Raw genomic sequence first — 19,242 nt, forward strand, 5'->3', positions numbered from 1 at the left:
ATCATTCTACGGAATCTCTATTTGAGTGAATGGAAATTGTGACACACAACCAAATATTCACCCAAACCAAACACTGCACTATTGTGTTAATGCCTATAACCTTAAATGCAAAAATAACTAGAATAAAAAATGAAAGAGACTAGCCTAATTTCATTGCCCAAACTGAGAGAAATACAAAAAGTAAACAAACACCATAAACAGTGAAAAGGAAGTTAAACTGTAAGAATTCTTTTAGTTTTAATAATCAGTTAGTAGTAACACAGATATGAATGTTTTAAAATATATATAATAATAAACTGATAGTGTCCCTTTAAAGAAATCCATATTTAGTTTTTTATGATATGAAGTGATATGATTCACACAGATATACACTTTTACAATGTTTCTCAATTTATCCTACTAAGAAGTCGTTGAACATTAGAAATACACACATCTACCACAAAATAGACGGTTAACAAGCTTACAGGAAAAACATTAATTCAAATTAAATAACTTCCAGTTTTTATTTCTAGTCATGTCTTTGATGGACAAAGAAGACTTAATTTAATGAAGTAACATGAAAGCTATGTTGCATAGATAGATCAAATAAGATATGGAACAAATGGTACAAATGGTGCAAAATTACCAGAGTATTGAATATGATAAGCAGAATGCTACTTAAAGTAAACAGAATAAATAGTATTTGTGATTTTTTTCAGGAGACAAGATTACCTAAACATTTTTGTTGTTCAAAGGTAAAACGTTTCATAGGGGGTGAAAGAAAGTTACCTGGAATACAGTTAAAAGAGCTTGTGGAAAATTATCGAAGGTGCTCCGTTTTGTTTGAGTTTCATCAAAATTAAATTTGCCTCCAAACAGCTGCATTCCAAGCAATGAGAAGATTATGATGAAGAGGAAAAGCAGAAGCAACAGTGAAGCAATGGACTTCATTGAGTTTAACAAGGATGCTACCAAGTTGCTCAGGGATGTCCAGTGCCTATAAATTAAAATGTGTGTGTTAACACAAAAAAAAACTGTAAAAGAACAGTGCGTGATGAAATATTACAAAAGAGTTGCGGATCACCATACAAGTACCCCTAAAATTAGCAGCAGGAAAATGCATTTCATAATCTTACCTTGTCACTTTAAAAATACGTAGAAGACGAACACAGCGAAATACTGAGATTCCCAGGGGTGACATAATTTCCAACTCCACCAGTATGGTTTCAACAATGCCACCACAAACGACGAAGCAATCAAAACGGTTAAAGAGGGATACAAAATAAGCCTGTAGGCCCAAGCTGTACATCTTTATTAACATTTCACAGGTGAATAACGCCAGAAGTACTTTGTTTGCAATATCTGGAACAAAACATTCAGAAAATTATAATGTTTTAGATATTTCTGATTTATTTTGTATTTTATATTTTGTATTTTATTTTGTATTTTTATTTTGTATTTTATTTTGTATTTTTATTTTGTATTTTCCATGCCAGTTATCTTATCTCTTTGGAGGGAAATACAAACTGCTTTCTTTGCATTTGACACCATTTTTTGCATGAGGCATATAATCCCTCCCTTTGATCGAAAAATGCTACATCCTTCCAATTTATTGTGTAAATTATCCCAGCTAAAAACATAGTTCAAACCCAGACTGGAATTAAGGCATAATGATTCACAGCTTATTCTGATGTGCAAGTTAACATTTGTCCTTCCTTATCTTTAATCACATGGGTTGACAATGGTAATATGTCTAAAGCATAATGGCACATGCTTACAATTTGGCACCGTAGGATTTTGCGTGTACATTATGTCATTAAGCTGTGTTGCAGATGTGGAAATAGAAAACATTTGATCATTCTCTATATCAATTTCTTTTACCTGGATGTACTGAAGGATAACAAATAAACTTCAAAATGGCACAATGCAGAAGTAATCAAGGAGAGCTTTCATTTTTCTGTGGTTAAAAACAGGAAAAATGGTCTTTGCTTGTACCTTGGATCTGTGTCAGCCAGTCAGGTTGATTGTAGTGCTCAGAAGAGATAGTTAATGTGTTCAGAAAGACCAAGACAATAACCAGCCAATAAAACGAGACAGATTTTACTGCAGCTCGACATTTTCTTCGATTGAATCGGTTCCAGCGACGCCAGCGTCGACTGAAATTTAGAACAAAAACAAATGCATTATTCTATGGAAAAATATTACAGTATCTGAACTTGGAGATTTGTGGGTGTACATGTGTGTGTATATATGAAACTATGAAAGAAATCTGAGAGGCAGCTGTGTGCATTACTACCAAGTGCAGCTAAAAAGATGATAATTTTGTTCAAGTTTAGAACCAAATAAAAAACAAAAAATGAAAACTTTAACAAATTAGTCTTGAACATTTCTATATAATCTTCATATTGTTTAACAGATTGTGACATCACTATATTAGGGCATTTGTCAAAGCCAACTCAATATTGCATAACCTAGTACATGGCATTGCACTTCATTTCATAACAAGATATATCTAAGTAAACCAGATCTAGATTCAGATTAAGTTTAAGATTCAGAATTTGCGTTTCAGGTTGAACCATGGATACAATTTGGGTTTGGAATAAACAATGGAGAAATTTTATGAGATGAACTCGTGAGAAACTACCCCATAATGATGGAACTCTCACAACATCAATTGTTCCCAAGAACGGCTACTGACTTGGGCTGAAATCCTATGATGGTGGTGGGCATATTCATGAGATTTTTGATGCACAGAAACTGGAGCTGGAAATTAGGCCACATCTAGTTTTAGTTGACTCAGAGAGGAAGGATTGTCCATGGTTAAGGTGCTACCACAGGACTTGGGAGACCTGAGTTCTCTGTTTCCTCCAAAGTTTCCAGTGTGACCTTGGGTAAGCCACTTAATCTTTAGTGCCTCAGTTCTCTATTTACGAAACTGGGATAAAAGTACTTTACCTCACAGGGGTGTTGTGTGAATAGATAAATACATGAAAGATTGTGAGGCGCTCAGATACTACAGTAATGGGGGCCATATTGGATAGATAGATAGAACCAAAACTACAGGAGTGGATTTGGATAATAAAGCTGAGTCTCCCATGCCAACACTCTGATCCAAACCCCACTGGAGTCAGTGGAAAGACTCCTATGATTGTAATGGGATCTGGAGCTAGTTTCAAAATGGAAAGAGTTTGGATTTAAGGTTGTGGGTTCAGCCCGTCAATGCACTTTACAACTTTACAACTGAAGTTCATAAGCTGATCCTATTTCTGACCCTAAACTTTTCTATTTTGTTTTGTTTACACTCTATAATATTTAAATAAATTGCTACAGATAATTAGATAAAAAGTCTTAGTACCTCTGCTGCCCTGAATCAGAGGTACCACACCTAGTATACATAAAATTAGAAACGTTCTAATCTGCCTCAGATGGTAGATCCAATATGTAATGGTGTCTTCATAAAAATAAATGAACTTAGCAAAATAAACATTCAAGCAGTGTGTGAGGTTCTTTCACCCACCTAAAACTCATGCTTGTGATTATGGAAAATAGTAATTGCTCGGTTACTGTTATGGAAAAATTTCATCGCCTATAGAGTATAATAATAATATGAAGAAAAATCTCTGCATTGAACTAACTTGACAGTGTGTTCAAGAACACTCTTGTCCTGCCAACTATGTGCTTAGCCATCATCAGTATATTCACCGACTGGATATGCAAAAAACAGTATTTTTTACTCTTAGGGCACAATTCTGCATTGCTGAAGTCAATGAAAATAGGATAAGGCCCCAAGAGCTTGATCACTCATAAGAGTTGGGGGGACTCATGGTCATCTCCAAGCACCTGATCTATGAAGTCAATGGTAAGATTCCTATTTGACTTCAATGGTCATTGGATCAGGCCCTAAATCCTTAAACAGTAAAAGTTTTGTAAAGAAATGACAACAGTTCTTTTCAAAATATTCAGTGTTTATGGATTTATGGCCTGACTCAGAGACCACTGACAGAAACAGTATAGCTAAATCCAGGAAACCTTCTGAAAATGTAGCCCAAAGAGTGTGCAATTTTAGGCACATATGTAAGGGTTGACAGGCTTTAGTGTGAATTAAGCTTACAGTTATAAAACAAAACAAAGTCTCATTTGAGGGGTATAGCACATATTTTCTTCCCTTCCTAAAATATTGATAATTGTGCACACACACACAAAAGGGAGGAGGAAGGCATCAAAGTCTGAGATTGTCCCACTGTGATGCATCTTCAGAAAAAATTGTGGAAATTTGAACTTGAAAATAATTGAGACCATTTTCATTCAATATCTTCCTAATTTTCAGGGGAAGCATTGAAATTTTTGTAGTGAAGAATGAAATTTAAGTTTCTTTTTTATTTGACGTGAACCCCATTTTTCACAAATTTGTAATAAAGTGGAACGTCACTGTTCTGAAATTATCAAGGCATTTTTCCCAAAATGTTTGTCACAGCTGTAGTGCCAATTCTGCAGAAGTATTTAAATCAGAAGGGACACTCATCGTTAATGTAATGTACCGCAGCTGGGCCACTTATTCTTTATGTTCGTTCTCATCTAAATAATTGACCTGCTTTTTTTCTGTTCACATTTATGAACAAGTCTTGATGTTTACAAATTTGTTGGTAATTTTATTTTTATTCATTTATTTTCAAATGGTCCTTGGGCCCCAATCCTGTAATTGAATCCACACAGGTGGATGCTCTAAAGTCAGTGCAGGGGTCTACATTGCATAGATCCTATTGTAAAATGTGAGTCTTATTTTGATTAACAGATACCAATAATAACTCTTCTCTACATTTGACTATTTACTCAGATTTGCTAATAAAGTTGTGTAAAATTAACAATTTTTTTAAAATTTCCAGATGATTTTGCATCAGCAACATCCTGCATTATATGAAATTTTGCAAAATTAAAACCATATGCACCGTAGTCATTCATGAGAGCTCTGGGTGACCAGCATCTCTGTCAGGTCACAAGGGTGTAAAGTTGGATGCCCAAAATTAGAGAGCATTTCTGAAAATGTGGGCTTTAGATTGTGTGCATGTATCCAAGGCTGTAGGCAGTTACAAAACTTTAAAACCTACCATTCATAAAATATAGTACTAAATAGTAAAGTAAACCAATGAACAGTCCAAATAAGCCAGTGAGAGTACAGTCAAGTACACCCACTAATGACTCCCCTCCAAACTATTTCTCCACCCCTCAAACCTCACATCCCTGAAAGTCAGAGAGAAAAGAGGAGCTTCTCAGCATGCCCTGAAGGTCAACACATTTCAGGCTACTGTATTTTGAACTGCTGGGGAAGTAAATTCCAGAGTTGTCAGCCTTTCACAATAGAACACCTTGCAAAAAGCTCCTTTCCATTTGAAACATGAGTACTCCTGCTTAAGTGTTTCCACTGACTACAACTGTGGCAGTTTTGTACAGTGTGAGAGTCTGTCCAAACACTGGGGTCCAAGCCATTTAGGGCTTTTATAGTGGAACTCCCAAGCCTTAAATGCCACCTGGAAGCTGGTAGGCGGACAGTGCAGGTCATAGATACATTAATGTAAGATGGTTTTGATATAAATATCCACCTACTAAGTAGGCAGCTGCATTATACCTGTAGCTAGGTTTTTATACTACACCCATTATGATGGCATCTGAGCACATTATGAATTTACAGAAAGATACACATGAAGATCTGCCTCTCTTTGGCTTCCTTTCTTTCTTGTCTTATTGTGGGTAGGTTAGGTTGGACAAGTGAGTTTTGCATTTTGATCTGAAGGCAATGAAGTCTGGTCAACCTGATGTCTTCTGGAAGTGACTTCCAGATTAGGGAGCCAGTTGCTAAGAAAACTCTTGAGTTTATAATTCTTGAGACTAATTGTACCACTGTTCCAAAAGAACACAGCTGTTGTGGGATGTCATGATTGTGTAGGGAAAGATGTTCCTTCAGAAAACTTAAACTAGTTTCACGGAGGAGCTAGATGATGACTGAAAACTTGAATTTGACTCATTACTTACCAGGAAACCAATGAGAGTTGAACATGGGAGCAATGTGTAATTTGTAGCCTCTGCTACGGAGCAGACAGGCTGCTGTATTTTGAGCTAAATTTAGTTTTTTAGGAATCAGTGATTCCATTCCCAAATACAGAGAATTACAGTAGTCAAGCCTGAAGACCACAAATATGTGGATTACTGGGTTTGGGTCCAAATACAAAAGAATGGGGTGCAGTCTTTTTTCTTGACATTTTTAGGTGAAAAAGGAAATTTTGCAGTCATGGTTATTTGGGTATCCAGAAGCAGTGAGAAGATTAGGAGAACAGCTAGTTTGCAAATGATAGAAGGGCAGAGGTGGACAGTTCTTCAAAGCACTTTCTCTTCTCAACAGCTGTTGAATGCAGCCAGGACCTTGGTGCAAGCTGCATCTGATATGATGGTAATGTAGTTTTGGGTATGATTGACTCTTCAGTTCATGCTGTCTCACAACTTCCCCTGCAGATTCATGTAGAAGGAGAAAAGGACAGAAGAACAGATAGATCCCTGTAGGACTCCACAAGTAAGAGCTCTACAGGTGGAGGAGCTGATGGCCATTATGACTTTCTGGAACATCTAAACCCCTTTTAGTGTGATCCCAGTAAACCTCCTGCTGAACTTCTGAAGTGGGATAGCAACATTCAATAGTTGATAATATCAAATGCTGTATCTCGCAATATAAGTATGAAAGTACAGCCCTTGTCTGTGGCCAAGAGGATTTCATCCTTCTACTCCATGAGCACTGACTTGTTCCATGTTTCAGCTTAAAGCCTGTCTTGGAGACATCCAGGGATACTGGCCAAATCTAGGGAGAGCTGGAGACTGGCTGGTGATCTACTCAGTAAACTTGCTTGGGAATGGGCAGTGATGGAGAGGTTGGTTGCATCAATTAGTGGTTCCTTACATACTGGCTGGATTATGGCAAGCTTTAGGTCTGGTGGGAACTTTCCCTCCTCAAAGGAAGTGTTTATAGTGTCATTTAGTAGAGGTCTTAGATGCTCATGGCTCTTTTTCACTAGAATGGGTGTATATCAGAGTACAGTGTTGGCTTGCTTTTCCTATAGTGCTTCTAAGATTTGCTGTCATGAAAATGGGCCAAATTCAGAAAGGAGGTGTGTTATCAATCTGTTTTGAGTGTATGGTTACTAAGTCTCTGGTGGCATCTCAGAAGCAGATGTTCCTCTCTGAGGAGTAGATTAAAATAGGCTTCGCAGGAGTAGATATTGGTTTGTGGAATTAACTGGAGACAAATTAACAAAAATACTTCAGCCAGGCATGATTTAGAAGCTGCTAAGGTGGCGGAAGAGAGTAATCTCTTGGCTTTCTTCTCTTTGATTTTGCATTAGCTTCAGCTTCCAAACAGTCTTATTGCATAGTCCCAGGTACAGTCCATTGCAGTTTTCTATTCTCAAGATGAAACGAGCATGGGTAAGTGTAACAAGGTATGCGTCCAAAAGAAATGGACACAATTTTTTCACAAATGCAGATAAAAAAGCACCCACCTGTTCATTATGCATAAGTAATCCTATTTCAAACAAAACTCCAAATTGTAAAGCTGCTTAACAAATGGCGACACCTGACCTTGATCGGGGGTGAGACGTAATCCACTCCAGCTCTTCCAGTTGCTTTCCACAACCTATCTATGCTACTTCAGTATATTGACCACCTTCAGTATATTAGTCAACCACCTAACTCTTAAAAAAGGCACAATCTCATGCATTTGTTCCATTGCACTGTCAGGGTCAGAAGCAATGAAACACAGAACTTGAGATCATTGGCAAACTGAAATCAACTTCTCTTAATTAACCTACCAGTGAACTCACATACACGTTGAACTGTACGAGTGACAAGATGGAACCATAACACATCTCACATGAAAAGACCTTTGAAGTGGAAGAGCACCATCTACAACTACCTTTTGGGATCTCTCATTAAAAAGGAAGAGGACTACTCAAGAGCAACACCCACCCACTCCTATTGGAGATACCAGGCACATCAGAAAGATGTTGTGATTAGCGGTAACAAAGCAGCTGCTAGATCTAGTAGAATAAGCATACATACAATAGCTAGGTCAACTGCTAAAAGCACAATACATCAGTGTTGTCAGTGCAATTTTTGCTACAGATCCAAGCCTGAAACGAGTTTTGCCAGGGACAAGGAAATTGGAGGAGTCCAGCTTCCAGAATTGCTTTGTTAGAATCTTCTCAATTATCTTCTTGATTATCTCTATTGTTCAATGAATGTCTGTGAACAATAGTTAGCCTGTGGATTGTTTGCAAACTGGTCGTTATGAGTATTTGCTATCCGTGATTTTCTATATGTGCCACATGACTGGTCACCTAAGTCAGATGGCATTGTTTTTGTTCCGTGATTGAGCAACCTGACCTTTATAAACAGAAGGAGTCTCTTTTCTGTTTGCAAATTTGTTTGCTATTTGCAATTTCTCAATACGTATTCTATGAAAATGAAAAAAATTAAGTAAATAAAAAGATTAAAATATCCTTGCTTGTACTCACGGCACTTGCTTTCCATGAGCATTCTTGTGAATAAAAACTCATTTGCCCAAATGTTTGAGAATAAGTGAAAAAAGAGTTGCAAATACCAGCAAAACAAATTGGGGTGCTTTATTCCCAAGAATGTTCATGAATCCTCTTCAACTGTATTCCCTAATCTCTGTCAGTAACATTTTTCATCCAAGCAAATTCTAATACAGAAAATACAGAATCACATGGTCATGATGTGTAAACCATCGCAAAGAAAAAAGTGATGGAAAAGAGAGGAAAATACTGACCTGAACTTGGATTTTGAGATAGTTTGACTAAAAGAAAAGGAAAACACAATTTTAAGTATATATAGAAACAATAATTTACACAATCCCTTCTCCTCGGAATGCTGTACTTGGCAATCAAAACAATGGAATTACTCAAAGTTTGTGCATAAAAGTGTATTCTCAACATAACGCTGCATGAATGCTGAAATACTATTGTCATCTGTTTACCACTATTTTTCTAATATTATTCTTTGCAAACATATGGATTTTACGTGAGAAAGAAAGGAAATTAAATCTTATCCTCTGGGGACCAAAATATATATATAAAGCACAGGTATTTGCAGAGAAACAAATCCTGGATTTTAAATGGCTGTTTCAATGTGCTTTGGAAACCTTCTGAAAGAATGATGTTATTTGAATGAAAGTCATTATCACAATCATTATGTTAGTGCTATATTCATATATCAATCTAATAATTATCAATTTTTAGCTACTTGTAAAATATGCATACACCAGATCATGTTTCGATTATTAAAAGACATTAGTTTCTGTTGCATTTCTTAGGTTACATCTCTTCTTTTCTTCTTGGTGCTTTTGAAGCAGCAAAATTAAAAGCTCTATAATCTTTCTAAATGTAAGGCTCAAATTGATACTTTATGAAATAAATCTATATTTGTCCTGACTTCAGAATTTTAGATAAAATTGTGGTTAGATTTTACCATGAATGACTAAAAGCCAAAAATATAAGCATCTCACAAAGCTTGAATATTTCAAAGCAAATACGTTTGAATAGGCAAAAGAGAAAAAATTGCTCTTTTTAATCCTATGATGTTGGAAACACTTTGACATCTTAATTGGATCTCTATGTACTCACCACAGACTGCCACAGCATGCTGGGCTCTCTCCTTCTCCGCTGACATTCTCAGTGTTCACAGATTCAGTTTCACTTGTCGGCATGCTTGCTGTTAGGAGATAAAGTAAGTGTTAGATTTACAGCCAAAGCCAGCCAGTTACAAGTGATTTGCTTTTATATCTTATTAAAAGAACACCTACGCTCTACTTGTTTAGGGTTACCAAGCGTTTTATTCAAAAGGCGGAAGAATAGCAGAAGGAAGCCACGTTGTAGTAGACTCTTTACCAGCCCTCCTTGTTTTGGCAAAGGTAAATGCACAGGACTCTAGGATGGATTAGAGAATGTTTCTCTTGTTTCAGCAATTTAAACTTCTACTGAAAATGTATCACAGAGCTCAGTGAAGAGACGTTGCACTTAGAAGATGCTGTATGGAAAAAGGAATATGCCTGACCTAGTTTGTGAGACCTCTTTTGTGTGATGTGTTTCAGTATCATGTTTGAGTTTCTTTCAGAGCTATACCAGAAGAATGGTCATAGTTAGGTTCCAGCTAACATGCCTGGAAATTCCAGTAAGTGCACTAAAGGTCCTTTAAGACACAAGAGAAGAGAAGCCATCACACTCTGAGCAATCTGTCAAAGTTGAGCACTCTCTATTTTTATTTTCCAAATTAAAAAAGGAAAACATGAAGGCGAAGTGCTAGGGAGGTAATTAGATCTGAAAATATGACAACAGTAGACAGGAAGGAGCACGGTGAATGGTAAAATGGGTAATACAAAGGATAAGGAGGATTGCCAATGATAAAAGGGGATTATAAAATTTGTTACACACCAGTGATTTACGATACATATGGTGAAATCACTATTGAATAATTAGCAACCGTAGTTAATCGTTTGTTAGACAAAAACAGCTGATATTGGTAACACCCACTGATCCTCAATTCAACAGAGGCCTAAGGAGATAAGCACATGCTGCAAGAGGAGTTAAGGAAGCAGGAATGAGTATAACTATCAGCAGTTCCAGAAATGAACATTATTTCTTTGGCTTTGCTTGTCAACATGAAAGGAAAACCTTAGCACGCGACTACAAAGGCTTACTCTTGCCCATTTATGAAGTGGGGATGTCACTGTAAGTAAGAAAACAAGAGTGAGTATAGAAGTAGCATTGAAGTCACTGCGGAGTAGCAAGAACAACGGCCAATTAGACTTTTGCTTTTAGTATCTTAGCAACTGTTGTTGGGACCATTGTAGGCTGTTTCCCTATCTAAGGTTTTCTTACCAAACTGATAACTAATAAGTTTTTTTATCCTTGTTTTTGTGAATTTTTTGTATTTGTTACCGTTGCTGGAATGATAGTCCTGAAGACTGAAGGGCCAAATTTCCATTTACACTAAGGGTCCTTTACACCACTCTGGCATTTTAAAGAAGCTATAGAGTGGGTGTAAATTATGCACACCTCAGTGTAAATAAGAATCAGGACCTCTAGTATTTATTCTCCACAGGTCAGGTACAGAACAGGCAGTACAAGCTTCTCCACACTGACCTGCAAAATTGCATCAAACCTGACCCTAGACAGACCATCTCTATGTGGCAAGGGTTAGTTCAATTTGCATACCCAGTCATTCTTGGACTTGATGGTAAGACTGCCAACTCTATGTTAGCCAGATTCTCAGCAAATATTTGCAACAGCTGAGGATCTGGTGCTACAAATACATCATTACATGAAATTTCACACCTCCTCAGTGTTGCATTACAGAGATAAGAAACAAGATCTAAAATGCTCATGCAATTGTTCAAACAATAGAAGACAGTCCAGTCAGTAAACACTGCAAAATATATTTTTGTTTCACAAGGTTCCTTTGTCTCAGATAGTTCTTTTAACATAATATAAGCAGCTTCTTTATACTGAACTTAAATCACATATGCCTAGTTAGTGCATGTGCATCATTTATGATATCATGTTTTTCTTTATAAATGAGACAAAACATTTTTAAAAATCAACAATTAATATTATAAGTCTTGTATGAAAATTATAGTTATTTTTTTAATGTTCAAGAGCGTCACTGGCAGTCACGATTTCCTACTTAGGATGCTGTCTCATGTCTGAAGTTTAAACAATTGCCAAGTTTTCTTCGTCTGGTAAATTCTGAAATATTATGGCATATGATTTTGCAAGCAGAAAAATCAACATTTTAGCCATGGCAAAAGAAGAAAAAATACAGTTTATCTTTTATAACATAAATTAGTATTATTGAACTAAACATGAAACAAAGTTTTGGTTGTTTTGAACAACTGGAAAACCATCACACTTGCCATACAAAGGGTAATGAAACATTAAAATATTTTGGAAAGAAGTTTGTGAATCTTTAACACACAGCTGAATTATTGTATGAATGAAAAAGTAGACCTCAGAATTTCCACTGATGAATTAATACAGGGGTTTGGTGAGACTATTCTGTAGCTGAGCACAGAAATACGTATACTCATTTGTTGAAAAAGCTTGTCATTTATGAAGATCAATTTCAAACTATAAACACACAGAAGGTGAGCTCTGTATACCATCCAAACAACTTTGTTTCGCACTAACTATTCATATTACTCCCAAGAGCAATATTTTATTTTATTTCTGTCCGTTATAATAATCTTCTCACATGTTAAAATAGGGGAGGGGAAATAGAAAACCACTATGTTTAAAATTACATTAAGATGAATTAATGTGTAAGATACAGAAAGTATTTTAAATTGGGAAAATATTAGTTTATTATCAGTGCTTTTTAAAAAAAAAAAATTAAGACATCAAGTACCCTCAGGCCACAGTTCAAGAAAGCATTTAAGTATATATTTAAGTCCATTCCTGTTCAGGACAGCACTAAATCAGATGCTTACACATAATTGTAGCTGTGTGTCTTTAAGATACTGGAAAAGCAGAAGCACTCTACTGTACTACGGGGTTGTGGCAGTTGCTATGGTAACTAGTGGGTTGCTGGATTTTTTTCTTCTGTGTAGTAGAATAAAGCAGTTATATTTAAACTACCTAATTCAGAGGATACATTAATTCTCCTTTTCTTAGACAATTTCCCTGTTCACAATTCTTCTCATATTTTTTGCATGGATACATTTTTCTCCACATTTGTTCAGAACCCCTTCCACTTCCCTCCCCCAACTCTTTTATGAATAATGTTAAGCCTGATTCCACGCAACAGTCATCAATGAGAATTATGCTTCTTATTTTAATGGGAGGAGGATAGGCTTCTTGGGACAAAGTTTCCTCTCAGATGCACCAGTGGAGTTATTCTGTATTTACACTGGTGTAACAGAGCAGAATATGACCCTCTGTCTTCTGTTGGAGTTCTACAGTCTTTTTACTTGCCAAAACTGGGAATGGCTTCTTTGCAGATGAGGGGGGAGGGGGGAAGATTTACCAAGTGCCTGATCTTGCAACTCTTATTCACTTGAATAGTCAGTGAGATCGGTACGCAATTCATAGAAATAAATGCATACTTTAGCACAATCCCTTATTTCCCTCTCATATACACCAGTGCAAATCATGAATGACTCCAATGAGATCGGAGGAGCTGCAATGGTATAAAACAGATGTCAAGTGGAAGGGGAATTAGGCCCACTGTTTCTAGGCTGTAGTATACATACATCCAACAAAAATGGGAAGTTCAGGTCCTGTGGCACAGGGCTATTGGTTGTCCTCCAGTTAGAAAACACGAAATGGAGGCTTTCTGCTACTATCCAGTTTCTTATAAAGTGTCACTCAATAAATAAATATCAGATTGTTTATAAAACAGGGAAATAAGGGATAACAATAATATAATTTTAAGACAAGGCTAGAGTTCAATCCTAGCAAGATTCTATTACTGGTCAATACACAGTCAGAAATTTCACCCCACTTTTCCTGAATTTAGCTGTTTTAAGAAAAATAAAGGTTCTAGGTAAAATCCTAGGCCCTGTTGAAGTCATTACGAGTTTGGCCATTGATTTCAATGAGGCCAGGTTTCCACCCTGTTTCTAACAGGGTCATAATCAATCCTATTTCAATTTGTGACATTGTAAGTGTAGTGTTGGGGAAAAGTGTGGGGAGCAATCACAGCATAATAGACCATATAGGGGAAATTAGAAACTCAACATGTATTAAACTCTAATAATAGGCCAAGAGAGAGGCTTGGTAGTAGTACTATGAATAGCAGTATAGAGAGACCTAGCTTCAGGAGTGGTAACAAGCCTTTCAATCCCAAGTGGAGCTCAGTAGCAACACTGCACGAGCACACCCACCCTAGCTAATCCAAACTGGCACTGCCGTCTGCACTAAACAGGCTGAGTTATATGACCACAGCCTTTTAAGGAGAAGGAGTTTATGGGGGAAAACAACAGTGGATAGGATGAATCAGTGGGAAACCTTATGAGCTTAATGAGACTGGCCTTCTGTTAGAGCTCAGGTGTGCTAAGCGAGAGACATGTTTTTCCTCCCTAGAAAATATGAATGCACAGAAATATACAGGGATTATCTGCTTTATTAAGATTTGCTCCCTTTTTTTGGTGCTCCCCTAAGAAGTTCAAGAGCACTAAAAATATCACCTGAATTCAAATTATATGAATCAATTTCAAAGGTAATGTGATTGTTTTAAGCAATATAAACACCGCATGTAACGTGATATTTTCCAAAGCATACAGTATTTAGGTCAAATATATCAGCTACTGCCAGACTCTTAGCTATTATTCAACTAAAATGATTGTGCCTTTCTACCACAAAGCTGGCTGCTCCAATAATTTTGTTATATCTGGGATTTGCAACTATATATTCCTTATTAATATCATTGTGACTTGAACAAGTTGCTATTTCTGTTATTTTCTAAAAATACACAGCATAATTTTTTTAAGCCAAGCTTATTTGTTTAACAGACACATATCTATTTGTTTATCCGCCTACATCTGAGAAGTACATGAACTTTCTAAAGGTTGGCATTTTAAAAACTGACCAGATGATGAACGGGCAAGTTAAACAGTTTATCATTGAAAATTTCCCAGGCATCCTTAAATTGTAATTTGGTTCATTTCTACAGGAGATCTTCAATAAACACATACATCTCCTAATCCAAAGAACTGAGTAGAACTGGTGCTCAAATCACACATGATGGAATTTCTGAGGTTTTTTTCAGTTTGCATTTTTTTTAAACCTAGGATATTACGAACAATAAAGCACATTAAAAGAACATTATTATAGTTGCAAAATCAAACACTCTAAAGTTAGGAAATGCCAGAATTAAGATTGTTTGTGCAACCTTAATTTGGCCTCCCAGCAAGTATGCATTATGATACAGTCTTTAATTATACAATTACATAATTTTTTTATACACCAGACCCCTGCCTCATTTGTTGCAGAAATTGGAAGGTATAAAGAGAATGAATAGGGGCACTATACACTCTGACATTGAAGCCACTCAGTGTTTGTGCTTAAGAGAGCCTAACTGGGAGGGAGCTGCTCTGTGCCGCACCGTAGATATGGGATTTATTTTTCCCCTACAGAGATAGGACTTGTCTGCACTAAAGGGGGTATAAATTCTAGTGCACACTAGTGTATTGCACACAAACTGGCTTGTATGGACCCTACTGGCATGCACTAAAAGTTTCCTGCTGCACATTTTTCAAACAGAACTACATTAACACACATTAGGGAATTTTTAGTGCATGCCAGCAGGGTCCACACAGGCCAGTTTGTGTGCAATGTGCTAGTGCGCACTAGAATTTATACTCCTTTAGTGCAGACTAATGCACCATGTAGACAAGCCCTTAATGTTGATCCTGTCAGTATTAGTTCCCACAGGTTCTCAGTCTCTGCTGGCAACTCCATAGAAGGTCTGGTGCAGGTGGGGAGGCTTGGTAGCCTGGCTCTGGACAGTAATAGTATAAATGCGTCAGCTCTCCATGCAGATGTACCAAATGAACTAACCCTCCACAGATTACTAGAGATCTAAGGGATTACTACATGGATCTTGGGAACCTGGTACACTCAATAAAACAGATGGAGAACATGATTTATCTGGAATCAGCTGAGGAAAGAGGGCCTAATCTTGCAGTCCTTCTGCAATTTTTCCATGGAGGTGGAAGTTCATGAAAAAATACATATGGCTGGAAGAGAATGGGTTAGGGTGGGATTTTTAAGTGCACAGTGGCAGCCTAACTCTCATCCCATTGAAGTCAATAGTAAAATTCTCCTTGACATACACAGGAGCAAAGTTAGTCCAATGCTGACTGTTTTTGAAAATCCAACTCTCAAAGTCAAAGGCCCCAATCCTACAGCCCTCTTTTACACATGAATGGTCTCAATGGTTTAGCTGGTTCACTTCCAGTATGTATGAAAAACTATTGCAGTCTTTTAGCATGTTTTTAAAAGGTATTCCAGCTCGTAAAAATTATCCAAGCCACTAGAAAAGTAGATTGAATAGTTCAAGCCATATAAATAATTTCAAATTGAATCAACAAGACCGTTTAAAATATCTAGTAAGGATTTTCCTGAAATGTTTTACATATATTTTATTCAATTAGCAGATACACTTACTTGTAGGATATAATCTAACATCAAAATAATTGACTTGAATTTTACATTTTGTTTATTTTTTCTAGTATTTTCCTTAAAATGCAACTCCTGTATCCTTTCAATTTACAAATTTCTGTTTGGATTGATATTTTTCATATCATAAAGTAACTGGGTCAGATTTGTCAACTGCACTCCAGATCTTAGCTGCTATTTAACAAAAGTGATTGCCTCACCACAACAAGTAAGCCATTGCGCTGATAATTCTGTTGTACGCAGGATTTTAAACTAGATCTTCCTAATTGCTATCATTGTGATTTTGACAAGTTGCTATGTTTGCCATTATTTAAAGGGTGTAGACCAGAAATTATCTACATTCTAAAAGTTTCTCCATTGGAAAAAAAATTAACAAGATGAAAGGAAAAAAGTAGCATAAGAACATTGTATTTAGTTTGTTAAATTTTGCATTAATTGAGGGTGGGAACAACAACCGAAACAATATGATTGTACAGTCTACAATTCTAAAACATGCTGTTCTAAAGTTACACTATAATCAGTTATACAGCTTCTGAAATGTTTTGGTAGGTTTTTTCATATCTGAATTTAAGAGATGCTTTAATATCTGGCTCACCTGCCTTTTGAAAAGGTAAGCCTACGCTTAAACTAGAACACTCTCAAACAAAGGCACACTTCAGTGGAAATCTAAATGGATAAAAATGAGCCTTTAGAAAGTTAAAGCACTGCAAACACCAACCTGTTTGAAGCATGCATTTGAAATAGCAGATCATTTACATGCATGATGCATGTCTGCATGCAAAAGCTGTTTATCTCTATATTTTGGAAAAGGCATATATGTTTTCAAGAACCAACATATAAAATGCATCATCTGCACAAAAGAATGCTCAGCTGCAAAACAGAACACATTTTACCATGTTTATTGGAAGAACTGCTAAAGCAGCTAAATCTGCCTTTCTTCTTTTCCATTAAGTCGTCCAATGTAACCCCTTCGTGTTAAGTATATGTAATCCCATCATTTACGCAGTAGATGGCAGCAGTTGCAATGCAAAAAAATAAAAATGTGTCCACATATACAATACAAGCAATGTCAGACAGAACACAGAATGAAATCACCAGCAGCACAACTAATTACAGCCTAAAATCTTTCACAGTTTACACCAATTTCTGCATTTTGGACCAAAATGTCCCTCTGAAGTCAATGGGAGTTGTTTCACTGAATTTGAAGGAACGGGGATTTGGTGCATAATAACAGTTTATGAAGTATTTTAGCAATGTATTTCTCATCTTAATAATTAGAATGTGTGCCATTATTCAAAAGTACCTAACACTCATTGGTTAACAGTAAAAATCTTTACAGAATTACAAGGGTATCGTATAAAACAGGGGTTTTCAAACTGGGGGGTCAAGACCCCACAGGGGGTCATGAGGTTATTACATGGGGGGTGGGGTAGCGAACTGTCAGCATCCACCCTAAACCCTGCTTTGCCTCCAGCATTTATAATAATGTTAAATATATAAAAACATGTTTTTAATTTATAAAGGGGGGTCGCACTCAGAGGCTTGCTATTTGAAAGGGGTCACCACCAGTACAAAAGTTTGAGAACCACCGATATAAAATGTTTAATTTACTGAAGACAGAGGCATAGATTAAAATTTCAGAAATGATGCACTGAATGCATCCGATGAAGTGAGCTGTAGCTCACTAAAGCTTATGCTCAAATAAATTTGTTAGTCTCTAAGGTGCCACAAGTACTCCTTTTCTTTTTGAGAAATGATGAACTGACTTAGGAGCCTAAATCCCACTTTAGAAGTAGGTCACTTAGGCTAACCCCCATTGATTTAGGCTCCTAAGTGACTCAGGCACTTTTGAGTATTTTATCCACAGTTTAATTTTGCAGTGATTGCAGGACTGAGTCCCTTATTTCTGAATGTGCAGAGATCTGACAAACACCTGTGACCATGAACATTCCATGTGGAAAGGGGGCATGAATGGAGCTAGCAGGTCTACACTTTATGCTAAAGAATCCTTTCCGGAAATTAGTAATTTGTAGGAGTATATTCGGAAGGTGACCAAATTTATCTCACAAGTCTTTACAGACCTTTTCTTCAAGCTCATTATTCTGGTGCTTGTCATTTAAACTTCACTAAGCTCCCAAACCAGAAATTCAACTTCATAATGCAGACAAGAGGGCTCCTTCCTTCACCGAAGGGATCTGCTGAATACCTACATAGAAATCTTGCCTCCTTTTAGGCATACCTTCACAGGTAATCTGAAATGTAGCAGAGCACCTTCAGATAATCTTTGAGTGTCAAATGGAAGGAAGTGAGGCCACTTTGCAGCCCTTACACCTTCTTCACACATTGTCACAGATCATGCACAAAATTATATTCAGCTCTACTTTTTTAAACACATTTGCACAAATAGGCTAAGAGATTGCCTATTCAGTGGAAATTTCCATTCAGTATACATAAGTGGGCTTGCTTAGTGCCAATATGACACTGGCATATTATTAGTTTATTGTATAACAAAAACCAGTGCACTTTTGCACAGCACATTATAAAACTTTTATGACTCAAGTCAAATCAAAACTCATTTTCACTTAGTATCCTAAAGGGCACAACAACCCAGAGACCTCAGATGCTTACATGTGCTTTCTTTGTTTTGTGGGGTGAAATAGACTTAAAGCCTGTGCCTCTGCCCACAGGAGGATGACCCATATCTCAGCTGCACGTGAGGATCTAACCCACTGGTGCTTTCATGGTCCTAATTTTTGTTTACATTTTCTTCTGCTTTATTTCAAAGCAGGTGGCATTCCTGCAGGCCCAGGTGAAAGTAGGAGGAAAGTATGGGTACAATTTCCAAAAGTGCCTAAGTGACTTAGTTTCAGAGTAGCAGCCATGTTTGTCTGTATCCGCAAAAAGAAAAGGAGTACTTGTGGCACCTTAGAGACTAACAAATTTATTTGAGCATAAGCTACAGCTCACTTCATTGGATGCATGCTATAGGACTTAGTGACTTAGGAGTTTCAGTGCTATTAACAAACAT

General features: G+C 36.8%; 1 protein-coding gene across 11 annotated transcripts in view; it reads right to left on the reverse strand.

Moving 5' to 3' along the window:
- Positions 1 to 19,242, reverse strand: part of CACNA1D (calcium voltage-gated channel subunit alpha1 D) — a 324,483-nt gene that overhangs the window by 117,591 nt on the left and 187,650 nt on the right. For all 11 annotated transcript variants that reach the window (XM_073351550.1, XM_073351554.1, XM_073351555.1 and 8 more), the window contains 5 exons: positions 9,663 to 9,750; positions 8,810 to 8,836; positions 1,975 to 2,135; positions 1,116 to 1,341; positions 769 to 976 (listed from right to left, as the gene is read on the reverse strand). In XM_073351550.1, coding sequence (XP_073207651.1) covers positions 769 to 976; positions 1,116 to 1,341; positions 1,975 to 2,135; positions 8,810 to 8,836; positions 9,663 to 9,750 — 710 coding nt within the window. The remainder of the gene's footprint in view (positions 1 to 768; positions 977 to 1,115; positions 1,342 to 1,974; positions 2,136 to 8,809; positions 8,837 to 9,662; positions 9,751 to 19,242) is intronic.

The sequence above is a fragment of the Lepidochelys kempii genome, chromosome 7 (assembly GCF_965140265.1).
Source record: "Lepidochelys kempii isolate rLepKem1 chromosome 7, rLepKem1.hap2, whole genome shotgun sequence".
NCBI lineage: Eukaryota > Metazoa > Chordata > Testudines > Cheloniidae > Lepidochelys > Lepidochelys kempii.